General features: G+C 27.1%; 1 protein-coding gene across 1 annotated transcript; it reads left to right on the plus strand.

The window, feature by feature from the left end:
• Positions 1 to 2,736: 2,736 nt before the first annotated feature.
• On the plus strand, positions 2,737 to 4,886 carry LOC100787932 (heavy metal-associated isoprenylated plant protein 7). Its single transcript, XM_003523108.5, has 5 exons — positions 2,737 to 2,899; positions 3,020 to 3,242; positions 3,326 to 3,531; positions 3,673 to 3,757; positions 4,312 to 4,886. The coding sequence occupies exons 1-5, from the start codon at positions 2,891 to 2,893 to the stop codon at positions 4,746 to 4,748; spliced, it is 960 nt and encodes a 319-aa protein (XP_003523156.1). The 5' UTR covers positions 2,737 to 2,890; the 3' UTR covers positions 4,749 to 4,886.
• Positions 4,887 to 17,975: the final 13,089 nt, after the last annotated feature.

Raw genomic sequence — 17,975 nt, forward strand, 5'->3', positions numbered from 1 at the left:
GATAGATTAAAATATAAATTTGAAATTTTCGTAATGTTTAAAAGTAATCTAATTAATGAAGTATCTTTACCATTTACAAATAGTTTATTGTATTTAATATTAATTGGAACAATTGTATACTAAGTAAAAAAATTATAATTCTTTAATTAAATAATTAATTAAATAAATGTTTTAATTCCATATTTGATATAGAAGTTTGTAAAATAATTTTAACAAAATAAAGAAAATATGTGATTTTATAAAAAGTAAAACACGTGTAAAACAATTAAATTTAATAAATAATGGATTGAATATATTATATAAAAGTAAGTGCGAAAATTTAATATCTAGTAGGTGCAGTAGATCAAAAGAACCAATTTAATATAGTCAACCAAAATTTATTTAATTTATCATTCCCTAGTAACTTATTACTATTATATTTTCCTCAAAATCATATTTTTAAAAAATAAAAAATATGAACAAGCATTTAAAATATATTTGTTTAAACAACATATACACATGTGCATACAATACTTAATATCCTATATTATATTGATAAATAATAGTATTAATTATTATTACAATGCAACTCCTACCCGTAGCTAAAGCCTAAATGGTGGTCGTCGAAAATCTACTATTAATATCCTATTTTTTTAGGAATTAAGAAGGGCAAACTAAGGGTAAGACTATTAAAACTCAAACTTTCGATTTATCAATAAAAAAAATTATTTTCCATTTGTTTTGATAAAGTAAAAAAGCTATGTATATTAACAAAAGTCAGATCGACCAAAAGACTAGTATATAATTTTTTATTAAAAGAGAAAAAACTCTCTCAAAATTTGTCTTAGATTCATTCATTGTCGGATCGATTCTAGAATTAGGCAAATTATAAGGTGTTATAATAAATAATGACGGTAAGACAAAAATCAGAAGAAACGAAATTGAATTGTGATTTAAAAAAATTTGCAAACTTTTTAACAAGAACAATTATCATTTTTTATTAAAAAAAACTTTAAAAAGAGATTTTACAAAAATCAAAGTCCGACTAAACACCCAGACAAATTTTATAAAACAGATTTTCCCAAACACAAAATCCTAGCTCAATGTAAGTTAAAAAGTGAAAACACAAGAGCACACAGTAATATTATACTAATTCATTTTTATGATAGAGATTAATTCTTGATAATCTATCAAATTTTTACTATATTTCAACAAAGATGCAAGTATCTCTACCTCTGTAGACTTACAAAAGCTTTCCTAGGCTTAAAATCTCATTGTTTCCTATCAAGTCACTTTTCACTCTAAAACAAATTAGAAGATTTATTTTGAGGTTGGATGCATGCAAACAAGATAAGTGTCTTATAGACAAATTTACAAATACTATGTATTTTTCTCTTACGATTTATAATATATTTTGAGAGTTTGTACAACTTAAGAAAATTTTAAATTAGAGAGTTTGAAGGCTAGAGAGAATGTTTATGTCAAAAATTCATAATTTCAATACTTCAATTCTTTTAGTATTTGTAGGCTTTAGCAGTAAGTAGTCAATGTGACTAAATGAACTTCTTTTTGTGTCTGAAGTATCATTTGAAGTTGTGTGTTTGATAGAATAGATAATATTAATGTATTTCATTGAGATGCACTTTAAAGTGAACTTTATAGGTGAAATAATTTTTTACTCAAAATAATTCTACACACAAGAATGACATGTTTTTTTATGTAAAACTTATCTTTTCTCTTACTTCCTTTAGTTCAATAGATCCTATAAATAATATTCAAATATTTCCTACATAAAGGATTAAATGAACATATCATTAATTTCGTCATAGATGCTTCACACATTCATTGTTTATTTGCTATCATATATTCCATGAGACACAAATATAATAGTCAGACATTATTTTTTAAACTTAATATTTATTTATATAAAATTAAAATTATTAAGAGTCTTGATGTATAACTCAACAATGGCATATATATATATATATATATATATATATATATATATATATATATATATATATATATATATATATATTACCAAATTAAAATTTTAACAGTGAATTTTCTAATTAATAATTATAACTGAATTTAGGGTTGAATATTTACCCGACATAGATAACTTTTTAAGGTCGAAACTGACTTTCTTTATGTGTTTTTTTATAATGTTTTATTTTATTTTGAATTATTTTATTTAATTAATAACTCTAACCTAATATTAAATTAATTAAAATGTCATAAATTTTCAATAAATCACGTGTCTGTTTTCACCCATTATTGCATTAAATAGTATAAAGTACGATTCCCTCATCTTAAAGAAATAAAATCACAAATATATAATATGTATGTGTACATGTGGAGATTTGGTTTTGGATGCCGTTATATACCGGGACTTAAAATTTTTCCTAGAGTTTCTTATTATACTTGGATAGGTAAAAGAATTTAATCATTACTTATACATTTTCATATCCATTAAATCCGAGTATTACTTTCATCTCTAAATTGTTTTCATATCATTAGTAAAAAAACATTTTTTTATCAACCGCACTAATTTTGAAACTGTAAGTTCCAAACTTTTGCATTTTGGTTTTTTTTTTTTAATTCATATTTTTATTATTTCTCTAAAAAAATGATAATTTTATTATTAAAGACAATCCTAATAATTTTTAATTCTTTTATTGTTAAAGACATTTCTTAACTTATATTTATTTTTGTTGAATAAAAAAAGAATTTCTCATATATAAGTACTTTAGAGGTAGTAGTACAGAAAAGAAAGAGAGAGAGAGAGAGGCTGAAACAAAGAAGTGAAAATAACAGCAAAAAGTAGGAGCTGCAGCAGCTCCCCCGAAGCTTATCTCAGCGGCAGACTCTGAAAGCTGTTTGAGTAGCCTCAACCCGGAGAATAGCACCAATGGGAGAGGTCTTATCTCAATAACGCTTCTCTGCCTCTCTTTCTCGATCAAATCACTATTATATATGGAACTAACCTTCTATATCATACATATTCTTCTTATTTTATTATTATTCTTCTGATTTTCAGGAGGAAAACAAACCAGAGGAACCCATGGCAAAGGAGAAAAACCCAGAGGAAGAAGCAACCCAAGAGAAAAAACCGGAGCAAGAGTCCAAAGAGGAAGTTGCTGCTGCTGCTGCTGCTCCGCCACCGCCACCGCCACCGCCACCGCCCGAGATTGTGCTCAAAGTGTTCATGCATTGCGAGGGTTGCGCCCGCAAGGTTCGTCGCTCCCTCAAAGGATTCCCAGGTGGGTCCCACTTTTTTCATCACACATCCCTCTCGTGTGGGTGATTTTTTTTTTTTTATATATATTCTTTTTTTTGAGTTTAGGTGTCGACGATGTTGTCACCGATTGCAAATCTCACAAGGTGGTCGTTAAGGGAGAGAAAGCGGATCCGCTCAAGGTTTTGGAGAGAATACAGAGGAAGAGTCACAGACAGGTCGAGCTTCTTTCTCCGATCCCGAAACCTCAAGAGGAGAAGAAGGTCCAAGAGGAAGAGAAGCCCAAGCCCAACCCCGAAGAGAAGAAAGAAGAGGTTCGGTTCTAGTTTTACACTCATTTCTCAGTGTTTTCTTTGGATGAAAGATCTTATATACACTGTTTTGATCGATCATATCACCAATCAACGTGAGATCTCTAACAAATTATGCTAGTTTTGCCTTTTACCTCTGCGCAGCCTCAGATTGTGACGGTTCTGAAAGTTCACATGCATTGCGAAGCTTGCTCTCAGGAAATCAAGAGACGCATACAGAGAATGAAGGGTATGTACTTATGATGTTTCAGATTTCATTTTCTCTAAGCAACACTCCATCATGCAACACTAGGTCTTTCTTTTATTGAATTAGCGGAACAAAAACATGTAGAATTGTGCTTTCACTGTTTGAAACTTTGAATCTGAATCACCCATGTGAAAGGGATTATTTCATTATTCTCATTCCATTAGTTCCACTACCTCGGCACTTTAAATTGAATTAATTAAAATATTAAAGTCGTCAGGTTTTGGCTGAAGTGATGCAGCTGTGGTCAAATTCTGTCACTTTACAATTTCATTTAGTAATATTTATTGCAATTAATTAATACCGAACCCCATCATTTAATTTGAGCTCAAGTGCTTTGGTGGAGTATTTTATTACTCGCACTGATTCTTCAGTAACGTTTAGTGCGTGGATTAACTTGTATTAAGATGTTGAGCTTAACTACTGGTCTCTGGTCTCTGGTTCGAGTTTGATTTCTGAGTATGAAGTTATCTTAAATATTTGAAGGAAAAACTTTGCTAATTTACTAATGTTTTACTTTTATTATTATTATTGTGCAGGAGTGGAATCAGCAGAACCCGATCTGAAGAACTCACAAGTGAGCGTGAAGGGGGTGTACGATCCAGCAAAGTTGGTTGAGTACGTTTACAAGAGAACCGGGAAGCACGCAGTGATAGTGAAGCAAGAGCCAGAAAAGAAAGAGAAAGTGGAGGAAGCAAAAGAGGAGAAGAAAGAGGAAGAGAAGAAGAGTGGTGGTGAAGGAGAAGAAAACAAAGAGAAGAAGGAAGAAGAAGCCAAAGTAGAGGAAGCAACAACACCAGCAACTACTGAAGACACCAACAAGGTTGTTCCAGAGGTTAAGATTAATGAATACTTCTATAACCCACCAAGGTATGGCATGGAGGTGTATGCATATCCTGCACACCCTGCGTATTTCCATTCCTACCCTCCCCAGATGTTCAGCGATGAGAACCCAAATGCCTGCACTGTCATGTAGTCAAAATTGAGGGTGTCAGGGTGATATGGGAATTGGGGAAAAATTGTGAAGTTTGGTGGGTGACATGAAATGATGCCCATTCCTGTGTTACCTGTACTGTGAAAGTACAATGTATGCATAAGCTATAGAATTTTGTAAGACTTTTTGGTTCCGTGTTTAAGTAGAATATACTATATCACTTTAAAAACACAGAACAAAATAGTGCTTTGGGTGAGTGCACCTCTATGGTTAAAAATAAGATAAAAATATGTTTTTAATTTTTATGAATATAATAAAATTTGATTTTAGTTTTTTTAAAATTATGTTAATAATTTTTTTTAATAGTGTATGATTATATGTATGTGTCTAAAGTATTATATGATTAAAATCATTTAAATGTATGTTTTTGAAATAGTATATTTAATTGATTTGGTTTGTTTGGATTTTATTTTATTTTTTTACGTCTAATGCAAATTTAACCAATTCATTAACATCAAGATGGTTTACTTCAGATATCAGGTTATGATATAAAAAAGTTATTATATACATATATGTTTGTTTTTATTTTTAATTATTGTCTATTTAAAAAAATAGTTTTTTTATCCTAAATGTATTATTATTAAGTAATTGCAGGAGTTATTTTAAGAATTTTTAAATTTTTTATTAATAAAAGTATAAAAATATATTCAGTTTTTTTATCAGTAATAATAATTATTAATTTGTTTTTGTTACCATAAAAATGAATATATATGTAACATTTTTTTTCTTTTTTTCTTTTTAACCACTCAATCAATCTTATATTTTCTTAAAAAAATTTAAGGCATTTATAGGTAGCTTCTCGACAACAAATAATTCTAGAAGATAAGCATGAAATGATAATTTTGATAAAACAAATTGAACAGTTAATGTTGTGGTAGTATAGGGCAGAAATGGATTCGCTGTTGTCATTTTTTCACTTCTTTTTTTTACAGTCGTATTTTCACTTATTCCATCATTTGTAACAATTAAATGAAGATTAAATAGCTTAGATTTTGAATGTACTACTACTATATTTTAAGTTTGATTTATTGAAATAAAATATGATCCATCGAATCTCTCCCTCTAACTATTTTGTAATACTGATTGTGTGAATGTATAAAAGAGTGACTGCGGAGAATCTTGATCCGTATAGACTGGATGATAAAAATATGCGGTGGAGCTTGGACACATTTGATTCTCTTTGATCCTAATTTCTATCTATTAGGACAGAATGGGTTCGAAATTAAGTTCAGAAGAGTTATTGATAAAATTAAAAGGGTTAATTTTAATTATACTATCATAATAATACTTGTGCGCGCGTTGTCACGGATTGCATTAATTTTTATATTGCAAAATTTAAAAATACTCCTTGTTTATATATAACTAAAATAAGTTTTTGATACAAGTATAATTAAGTAATTTATTATTACATTATTATACATGCATTTTAAAATGATTTAAAAAATATTTTTGTTCGACCGTATTTGACAAGATATTTTAATTAACTTCTCACTTTTTTTACTAGCTAAAAAACTTTGATATTTTAGTAAATGATTTTTTTTATTAGTTTCTAACGTTTTTTGAAATGTTATTTTAAGTAATTTTTTTAAATATTAATTTTTAACTTTTTATATTTATTTCATTATTGTCCTTAAATATTTATTAGATTTTTTTTTAATCTTTTCTATTTAAGGTAAAATTTTATTTTTTTTATTTTTTATGTAATTTTACATTTTTCAATTACTTTAACAAATAATTTTATCAAACACTTATTTAATAAGATAATTTTTTAACTTTCAGTTACTTTTAATTACCAACTAGCTCTCTTCAGCTTCTAACAAGCTATATTCAGCTAGTTTTATTCAAACATATGGTGTGTTCAACATAACATTTCAACTAATTTTTAACTTTTTTTACTAGTTAAAAAACTTATTTGATTATTCAGTAAAAAAAAATCTTTTTAGTAGATTTTTAGGCTATATTCAGCAAAATCAGTTGGAAGTTTAAAAGTTAGATGGAAGCTGAAAAACTAGATATTGAAATAGCTAAAAATTATAAAATAATAGAAATAATAAAATATGATTTATTTTAAAATGATAATAAGAAAATTATTTAAATATATTAAAGATAAAAATAGAAAAAAATGTATAAAAAAAATAGAAACTAACATTTTAAAAAACGCTACTTTGAGTAACATTTAAAAAATGCTAAAAGTTATTATAAAAAATTTATTTATTGAACAGTCAAACAAATTTTTCAGTTAGTAAAAAATACTAAAAACTAATTAAAATGTCTTGTCAAACATAATTTTAGTAGCTTTTAAGGTTTTTGAAACATTACTTGAAGTAATATTTCTTTAAAATTCTAGTTTCTAGCTTTGTTGATTTTCTTTCATTTTTATTTTCAATATATTTATCCAATTTCCTACTCACTCTTTTTAAATAAAACATGATTTTATTATTTTTCTCTCATTTTATACTTTTTAACCATTTTACTAGTTAATTTTATCAAATACTTATAATTTAAGTTATATTTGAAAAAATTAATTAAAAACTAAAAAATTAACTTATTAAATTATAAGTATCCGGTAAAACTAATTGAAGTACCTTCTCAATATTATCTTTTTCCTTGTCCTTTCAAACCCAACCAATAGAATTTACAGGGATCCAGATTGCATTCTTTCTTAAAATCACTTTCAAGTAACATTCATTCTGAAAAAACACTTTAAAGTTAAGGTGAGCCCACTGCCAAGTCAGTTTGAAAGACACTCACCATGAACCTGCCCCACTCATTCTCAAGCAAAATGCTAGGTGCCAAGAGAAATCTCAATAGCTAAAATAATGGATAATTTGAGAATGAGATAATTATCAATGCAACTATTAATATTATTGTTTCAACTAAATTGAGTCTCATACATGTACTGTAATGAAAACTATTAATTGTGATGTAGTCACAAAGATATGTAAAAATATGTTCTATATTTTAGACTAAAGTCACTCATTTAAGACTATTTTAAGATTTTTTTAATAAATTTTCCTATAAATATTTATAGAATAAGAAGAAGAAATTTTTTTTTTACCTATAAGTAAATTTTAACTTATGGGAAAAGCTTAATTTATTTAACTTTTCTAATATATAGTTTATTTCAATTCATGCATATAAGTTAATTTTAACTGAGAAAAGAAATTTATTTCATTTTACCTTCTATTTTCTTTTCCTACTGGTACTTATGACAAAAGCTTATTCAAATGGCTCCTAGACCTTTTAGGCCCCATGTCATGCACTGCCATTATTTCTCACCAATATGTTTGCGACTTACGAACCAAAAATCTACAAGGAAAGCACGTGCAAAGCAGTGTTTTTCTGGGTCACATGCTTTTGTTTTAGAGCCTTCTGCATTATTTATTTGCACTTGTGTGCTTTAGGACCATCTCTCCATTACTGGAAGCGGCCGAGAAGTCGTATTTCTGCTCAGCTTGTCAACAAACCCTTTTCTCCGTGGATCTATATATATTTGAGAATTTTCTCGAATATTTATTAGTGGTGTGATGTGAATATATATATATATTCCAGAAATTTAAGAAACTTTGAAAGTTAAAAAAAATCTCAAGCTTAAATCATTTTAAGATTAAATACTAATGCACCGAAGAATAAAGGAAAAGAAAAAATAAGTTTCAACATCTGGTTGATTCCTAACAATATCGAGCATTGATAATTGAAAAAATCTCAAATTTTATTCTGTCTGACGTCACTAGAATGCTTAGGTACATATAAATAAAAAACACTAATGCATCAGAAACCCTAAAGCAATAAACAATAAAATGCCAAAAAATCCCTTATATAACCAAAATATCAGAAATATCTCCTAAAAATAAGATAAAAAATAAAATTATCATTTTAACCCTTAAACTGTAGAATTTGGCTAAAATATCAACCAGCGCATTGCCTGAAGGAATGCAATCTCGCTTAAAAGGATGTGTTCATATGAAAAAGTGTACTCATATATTCATCAAAAAATAATACAACTGATTTTTTGGTCAACTCTAATAAACTCTACTGGTCAAACTGCATCAAATACTTTAGACCCTATAGATAGGGTGATGTTAGTATTCATTTTCAATTCCTATTACAAGATAAATCATTTTCTTTTCTTTGATGTGATCCTTATTTTAAATAACAAGAAATTAAAAAGACATAATTTCTTGTGAAAGACAATGACCATATCTGACTTTTTAATAAGTCAGAATAAAAGGAAAATGTTTTTTTTTACAAACTAAAAACAAAATACAGCATTATCCATTTTTTACAGTTGAAAACATATTCAATTAACTCTTCATTTTAACTGCCTGGAAAAGAGTTTATTATAATTTTTTAAAAGGCGCCTTTGAACTCTGACAAAGTTGCTGCCACTAAAGAGGTTCACGTAGTTCATTAGAAATACCAAATAATACAAGTACTAGCGGTACTCGTAACTTACATATTGGGATCAGGATATTAGCACATGCAATGCCCTTTGATTTTGGAGTGAAAATAGTGCACTTGTCGAGAGTTGTGCCAACAACAGGATTAACATTTAAGTTAATCGATCATGTCGTGCCAACACATATTAGATCATATAGGATATGACTCAAATTTTGAGTTTGACTGTTATTTTCATGATTCATTCCATATGTTATAACTAATTTTTAGTTAATTTCATGATGATTCCAGCTTAATTGAAGACCAGTGTCTTTGGAATATAATTAATGTACGTTCCTATGGTCAGTTCAAGCCTAATGTACGAACCAACAAATATTAAAATCTAAAAATGGACGAGCTTTAATTCTTTTTTGCAAGGGGAGATGGGAAAAGCAATTGTTGGATAGATATAATCGATCCATTCCTTTTTGTTTGCACTTTGCTCAGACCATATGCATAGATTTTATAAGATATGCAGTATCAGCCTTTTGACATTTCTCCCTTGCCTTTTAGATCGGTCCTTTTAGATACTCCAATTTTTAAGCTTGTAGTCTAACATATATGTCTCCCCGTTCAATCTCATTTAATTGGTGTTGTTCGCCAAAATTAATAAATAAAAATTAAAATAATATAATTTTTATTCATTAAATATTTCAATTTTTATTTTGGTGAATCATTTTCTTTTTTTCATAATCCATATATGCATCGACAACTTCCCCACATCTTTAGTATTTATAGTGTACATTTCTATTAGAATTGAAATTTCATTTTAATAAACTGTATCTAAAAGTTTGCATTAAAATTCAACACAAATTATAAAAGTGAAATTCAAATAAAAAAACATAGAAAGTATTTAAAAATTGCAACTAAGTTTTCTCTCTTTTCATTTACCCAACCTCCTATACCCCTATAGCAAAGCATAATAGTATTCATTTCATTTGACACTTCATATCATCAAGGATATTGGATTTTGTTTGTATGCATGAATTGAATTTGTTTCACCATTTTCTTATATGAAAAAATTAGATAAATTAGATTTCAAGTTCATTAGAGACAGAATATATCTCATGATCCAATAAACACTTATAAAGATATTTATAAATTATTTATCAATACTTATAAGGTCTTTACATTGATAATAATGTGAATTGAATCCATATCGTCTGAATTCATATCTTACTAATTACATTAACCTAATTTCTTGGTGGTTTCACCAACTATTAAAGCAGAAGGCACAAACAAAATCAACAATTAACTAACTAACAAACTAGTCCTCTAATCATTAACATATTGACAACTAACAACTATATATCTAACAGAACATGGATAGCTGGCGATGATGCTTGCCTTGAGACTGGTCTGCCTGGTTCCCAATTTGCAGTTTGCAAGAGAGAAATTAAACGAAGACAATACATTTTTGCATGGGAGGAGGGGGGCACCCCCAGCATGCCAACCAAGCATATATGTCGACTTCGTAATAAATGAACACTATATATATGTGGACAACTAATTAATTAAAGGGTGACTCATCATATAGTTGTTTCGTGGACCCTCAAATGTTGTTACGTAGCTTGGAAATGCAAACCAACAATTTGGCAAAGCCATGCATGGTCCTTCCCTGAATCAAAAATCGATGAGAGTAGTCCTTTTCTCTCTTTGTCCACTGTGTTTCCCAACGTCCTGATCGTGAGTCGTGGGTGGGATATGATGACAAAGCACTCTCTCATGGCTTAGGGCTCGATCGTTTGTAGAGAAATGAATAATAAAATAGGGTAAGACTCACTTTTATACTTTAACTCAATTCAAAATTTTCATTTCGACTATACTTTTATTCTATTTTTTTCACTTTACCGGATATCCTTAATGTTTTGGTCATTGGCCTCAAACCGTCGCAAAGGTGATGATTAGATAAATTCTTGGGTTAAATGTAGTGATTAGATAAAACTCATTTCAAATAATGCTCGCGAGATATCAGGATTCTTAAACTTTTAACATTGTAAATGACGTTCTTCGTCCTGTGACCAATCATTGATGGGTGCTTTTTGTTGTATCATGTTTATAAAATTTTATAAATTAACTATTTTCACTATAAATGTAAGTGTGAATTTGTTAACTTATATCCACTTATTTTTTAAATGAATAAATTAATAAATTATAATTATAAATTTCTTTAAAATACATTCAGGTGTAAGTTGATAACTTACTCCTAAAAAATAAGTGAATCTATATGAATAAATGCATATAAGGTTTATTAATTTACACCACTTATTTTTTATAAAGAATAAGTTAAAAAGTCATAATTATAAATTTTCTTAACTTATTCCTAAAAAATAAGTGGGTTTAAGTTAATATATATATATATATATATATATATATATATATATATATATATATATATATATATATATATATATATATATATATATATATATATACACGTATAAAATAAAAATTTATTATTGAACTTCATATTTACACACGTCTAAGTAATCCAATATTTAATATACATATATAATCATTAAGATAATATCATATCAAATAATTTAATAATTAAATTAATAAATATATTTAATTTTAATGGGTATGTAGATTATGTACATACATTGTACAAAATATTTCCTCTAAAAAACGAGTGTGGTCTTTTGGATCATCTTTGATACTGAAGATTTTCAATAAGAAAGAAGTGCACATAAAGATATTGAATGGTAAAAAAATTTAACACCCTCATCTCTTATTTTTGTATACCTCGCACTAGAATTTTTCAGTAACGAAGAATACAGAGTCTCCGAAAAACGCAAGCATTCGGATTTTAAAAGCGAGTGACACCTGCAGAATATTCCATTCCCTTTTCATTCACGTAACTCTTATAGATCTTTGTATTTTGTAGGCAGAACATGAGACTAGCTCTATCTGAATAAGTCTGAAGAGTTCAAATGCAGAAGGTCAGTGACAAAGGGTCCACGTTATGGCTACGGCGTCTTTCAGATTCTAACCCATCTCTATATGTCGTGACACCACCATCGGACCCACTCCCGACTCAATTCTTATCAGGTTCACCTATTTAAGTATATTTATTATTATATCAAAATTTACAATGATTTTTTTTACACCCTTATTATAATTTTCTTGCATTAAATGGATGTTTGTTATGCCTTGGGTTATTGTTGTGTAAAACTAACTGAAAAACTAATTAAAAGTTAAAAAATTTATTGGTAATTGAAAAGTGATCGTTGAAAGTTAAAAAACTATCTATTAAATTATAAGTGTTTAATAATTGATAAAACTAATTGTTAAAATAGTTGAAAAATATAAAATAACATATAAATAGGTTAAAGATAAAAATGAAAAAAATATAAAAAAATTAAAAATTAACATTTTAAAAAATACTACTTCAAGTAGCATTTTAAAAAATATTAAAACTACTAATAAACGATTAAAAAAACTTATTTACCGAACAATTAAATAATTTTTTCAGTTAATAAAAAAATTATAAACTAATTGAAATATATTGCGAAAGATATTAATATTTTATTTGAGTATTCATAAAAAAAAGTATTTTAGTTTAGTTTATGTTCTTGGGTTTTATTAGTCTTTAATGCAAATTTCCATTAATTTTTTTTACATAAACAGTAGTATCTCATTCCATTAACGATCAAATTGCAAGTATAAGTAGGGATAAAATAAAAAATAATCACAAAAAAGGATTACGATAAAAAAAAAATCTCCTTGCAAAATTCACCCTTTTGTCACTCTTGTTATATTATGAGTTTCAATATTAGAGGATTTGGCTTCCCTGTTGTTCCCTTTCCATGCTGTCCATTCAAATCATATAATTTTCATGATTTTTAAAATTAAATATCACCATTAAATATTAACACAACTGTTGTGCATTATTATTTTAATGGGGTAGTATAGAGATAACATGCAAAAAGACAGTAGAGAAGTCAAATCCAACATTAATGTATCTCTTAACAAACTGTGCTTTATGATTTGAATATTTGGGAGAGAATAAATATTTATATTGAAGAATAATTGAACCCAATTCAGACCTATCACTACCATATCTATTTACCTTTTCTACTATCACCTTGCAATTCATTTAAAAAATGACATGTGTGCTTCCTCTAGAGACTAGAGACCTCCATTAATTTTTAGATTTTAATGCATTTTTACTTTTTCTCATTATTTATGTCATAACTTGACTCAGAGAATTTGATTGAGATTATCTTGGTGTCAATGAAAGACTACTTAAATTTAAATATATAATTTGCATCAAGAGATACTCTAAGTAGATCTCAACATGAATCATAGATGAAATTGGGCCTAAAGTTGAAATTGTTGTTAAGTACTAATAGCTTGACATAGGTGTAGTGCTTTTTTTTTTTTAGTATATCTTGAGTTGTAAAGGTTGAAACATGTTACCGATGCCATAATTTCAAGAATAAACATCTCTAAAACTTTAATGAAGACACCTAAAATCAAATTGGCCATTTAGAGTGATGAGTAATTCACATACAGAAACAAACATATTTTTCCCTATAACTCAACTAATTTTTGTAGGATTAAATTGTAATTGGTTATTTAACATCCAATGGAACTATATTTTAGGTATATATAGGGTTTGGTTAACGTTAGTTAATTTTTATATAAAAATCTCTTTAGGACCATAGAGGAACCACTACTTTGTTTTGATTTAAGGCTCTTCCCTCGCTAGGATTTTATTTCCTTTTCATCTTTCTTGTTTTTTATTTTCTCTTCTCTTTGAGATTTTTGTGCGAAGCCTCTATTTAGATCAATTTTTTGGTGTAATTATATCCTTGGTTATCTTTCTTGTCCTCTTAATCTCTCTTCTCTCTACTTAAATCTTAATTGTGAATTTTCATGGATTGGTATGTTATCATTAAAACTCAAATTTGAATTGTTGATGAATATCTTGAAAGCTTAATTTGGAATGTTTTGATTAGGATTAATAGGATCTATGATGCTTAATTATATAAACTTGATTAAATATCAAAGAATTTCGCTCAGTTAGTTAAACAATATGAGTGAATTGTTATAATTATACTTTCTAATTTAGGTTGTACAAATTAGGAACTAGAATTATTGTATCATTATTGGTTTAAATGCATCTATACTATTTATGGATAACAATAGAATAAAAGAAGGCAACAAGTCAAATTTTACTGTCAAGGATTTCTGTTCATTGGTGATTTAACGGTATTTTTTGGATGTAAGGAAAGAAAACAAAAGAAAACATGACTAATGATGCATTTTTTTTCTTATATTGAAGAGAAAGTAGAAAGAAGGGAAAGAAAAGTTGAGTTCTAAAAATAAGAAATGCGTATTGTTTTCATTTTCTATTTCCACATTATTTTTTTAAAAAAAATTTAAAGTTTGTATAGAAAATAGTGAAAACAAATATTGAAAATATGTTTGATTGTATTTTTAAAGACTATTTTATAAAATCATTTTTAAAAAAGTATTCTTATCTTACTAGTTCTATTTTCTTTTTAAAAGTAAAAATAATTTTAATAAATAGAAAAAAATATGGCCTAATTAAAAAATAAAAATAGAATATACTAGTGTAAGGATTTTTTCTAATTTTATTTTATCATTTAATGATAGATTATAAATGTATAATAAGATTGTTGAGATTTATAATAAATATTTCAAAAAGTAATATGATTTTAAGTAAGAAAAACCTTATACTATCAATGTATAGAAGTATTAATCATTAAGTTAGTTTTCTTTTTTTAAATTTTTCACCACTTTAATTTTTGAAAGATTTTATCACTACATTATTCTTTTTAAAAATTGTATCTACCATTAAAATTAATCCTTTCAACATCTAGAACAAATACAGAATTAACGTGGCGGGTGAGAAAGACTAATATATGTGATTTATTTATTTTTTTTAGAGAAAGAAAGACTAATGTGATAATTTGTACTTTTGAAAGATCAAACAATTGAGTGTTTGTTCATGTCAATTCTAGGGTGGATCACTTAGTTACCTGATTCACTATGGTTAAATTTTTTAAGTCATAAGATGCATCTAAGTTCTACAATTTTATCATAGTCCCTCTACACCAAATTCCTTTGGATTCCCATTATTGCAGTTCCGTTCTCCGCAGCCGCTGGCACTTCCATATCAAGAAATTGCTTCTCTCATTTTTCACATGTCATGGTCATCATCATTATTTGCTTTCCAGTGGACCCTCAACACAAACTCATATCATTCCTACACGGGCGTGGGGTAGCATAAAAGTGCCACATGATTTGCTTAGAATCTTTTGCATAATTCCACAACCACTATGCATATATGGAAGTGAAAAAACAAAATAATGAGAAAAGAAATTAGCAAAATATTAAGAAAAGAATATCAACAATTTTCTGGATTATTTAAAATGAAAGTAAAGAAATAAGAATTCATTTCCTTTATCTAATGCTATAAAAGAGTAAAACAAAAAAAAGTAAATAATAAGTTTTAAAAAAGATAAATATATGAAAAAGGGTAAATAGTTATCTTGAAATTTAAATTTCTTTTTTTGTGAATATTTTTCTTTTTTTTTTGCAAGTCTTATATTTGTTTTCTTCCTTTATTGATGTTTTTCTATTCACTTTATGTTATGTCAAAATAAAAATAAAACGAAATATTTAATTTTTCACTTTTATATTTCTATTATCTAAAAACTTCAAAAATCAAGCATAGCGTTAAACCGAACACTGAACAGTGTGATTTTTCTCTGGACTCCTAAAATTTTCAATTACTTCACATTCATTGTTTTATGCCTGTCGGTGTTGGTAATTGCTTTATATATATATATATATATATATATATATATATATATATATATATATATATATATATATATATATATATGAATCCCAAAATAGTCATACATAGAATTTGAACACTTGGTATTTTTGCTTCGACGACTTTTAAGTTAAGAGTGACAAAATAGGTTAACGTACGTGCTTCATCATTAGCCTGTTATAAGTGGGTTTGGAAAGATTAACCTGTTCAAGAGATGTGGGTCAAAAAATATATATAGTTCATCTTATTTAAGGGTGGGTTAGTGGTCTGATATACTTAAAAAAACCCTGTAATATAATAGAAACAGTATGCAAACTAAAATTAGATTTCCTGAGATAGTTAGTAATATATCTATTCAAAATTGTATTTAATTCATATGTTTTTTTACAGCCCTAGCAGATATAAAACTTTGATTAGATTTAAGAGAACTACAAAATCCAACCACTCATCAGCATGAGCCAACGCCGTTACTCGATGGATAGTATGTAACACGATGAAAGATATGGTTTACATTTATGAGCTAAAATTTGCTCAATCAAATCATCACTCTCTATTTTGCCACAGCAATCATTTCTTATCTTATCCGATAGCCCTCCAGTTCTCCACACTTCACTTTGTAATATGGTTGGATTGTGGCCACTAACTCGCCAAAGTTAATAATCGTCACACGTCTCAAAATCAACCATCCTTAATTACATATAAATACATGATTCCACGCCTAATGCAGGTACGAAAGATCTTAGACTCCATTCATATTATTATTACTTTGCTATAACTATCTCCTAATTAACTTAGATGTTAAAGTCCTAACATGTGCCATTATTTTCATCTTCGTTGTGTTTCACTCTGTCCTGCTACCTTGATTGAAGCCAATAACCACCAAGAGTAACAAGGAGCCAACCCTAGCTAGGCATTTTGTTCGGTGAGTTGATGGTCCACAAGCCTATGGATAGAGTAGGGGACCCAAAAAAGAAACTTTATATAATAATATAATATTTTTTATATGTTATTTTATATTATTTTCATAAATAAATTTTAATCTTTCTCTAATTTTATTCCCTTTTTATCCAAATTAAAATGCAGACAGATAATAAGAAAATATATTTCTCTTGGTTATTAGTTTCTTTTTCAAATGAGATATCCACGTGTAAAGAATATGTAATAGAATTAAAGTGTTTATTTTCTTTACAGGACAAGAAACACAAACCAAATTTTAAATTATAAAAAAGACTAAAAGTTAATATATTAATAAATAAATAAAAAATATATGTATGATTTACTATGACATGATTGATGAGAAAAAAATGGTTGTCTGCTTTTTGGGAAGTGTGTGCTTAATTTTTTTTTGGAATTGAATCATACATGATAATATGGAGCAATTTGAATGAAAATGTGATATCTTTTTAATGTTTGTTAAAACTGTGTTATTCAGTTATTGATAAAAAAAATTGTGTTATTCCATTGAGGAATATTATGAATATATTTTTTAATATATTCTTTTTAATTTATTAAAAAATTATAAAATTAAGAAAAAATTATTAAATATAATGTGAAACCTATAAAATTTTATTATTTTTAATAAATTTTAATAAATAAGAAAAAATATATTCAAAAAATGTGTAAAAAAATATGTTTTTAACATTTCTTTATTCAATTAATGTCATAAATCATGTTTTTTTTAATGAAATCTAGTACTTATTTTTTTATGCAAAATATATACATTTTTTATACTCATATAGAAGAGGGTCCTTATTAATAGATGGTCCTAAACTCATAAAAAATAAAAATACTTGTTTATTTTTGTTTGACAAACTTTAAATAATAACATGAACTTTTAAATACTGATGAATTAACTCATTTATTAAATTAAGATACATTGTAAATAGAATATTTCTAAAGTATTGAATTGCAAATATTATTTAATTTGATCTATTTTTAAATCTTCTCATATGAGTTTG

Source organism: Glycine max, chromosome 4 (genome assembly GCF_000004515.6).
Source record: "Glycine max cultivar Williams 82 chromosome 4, Glycine_max_v4.0, whole genome shotgun sequence".
Lineage (NCBI taxonomy): Eukaryota > Viridiplantae > Streptophyta > Magnoliopsida > Fabales > Fabaceae > Glycine > Glycine max.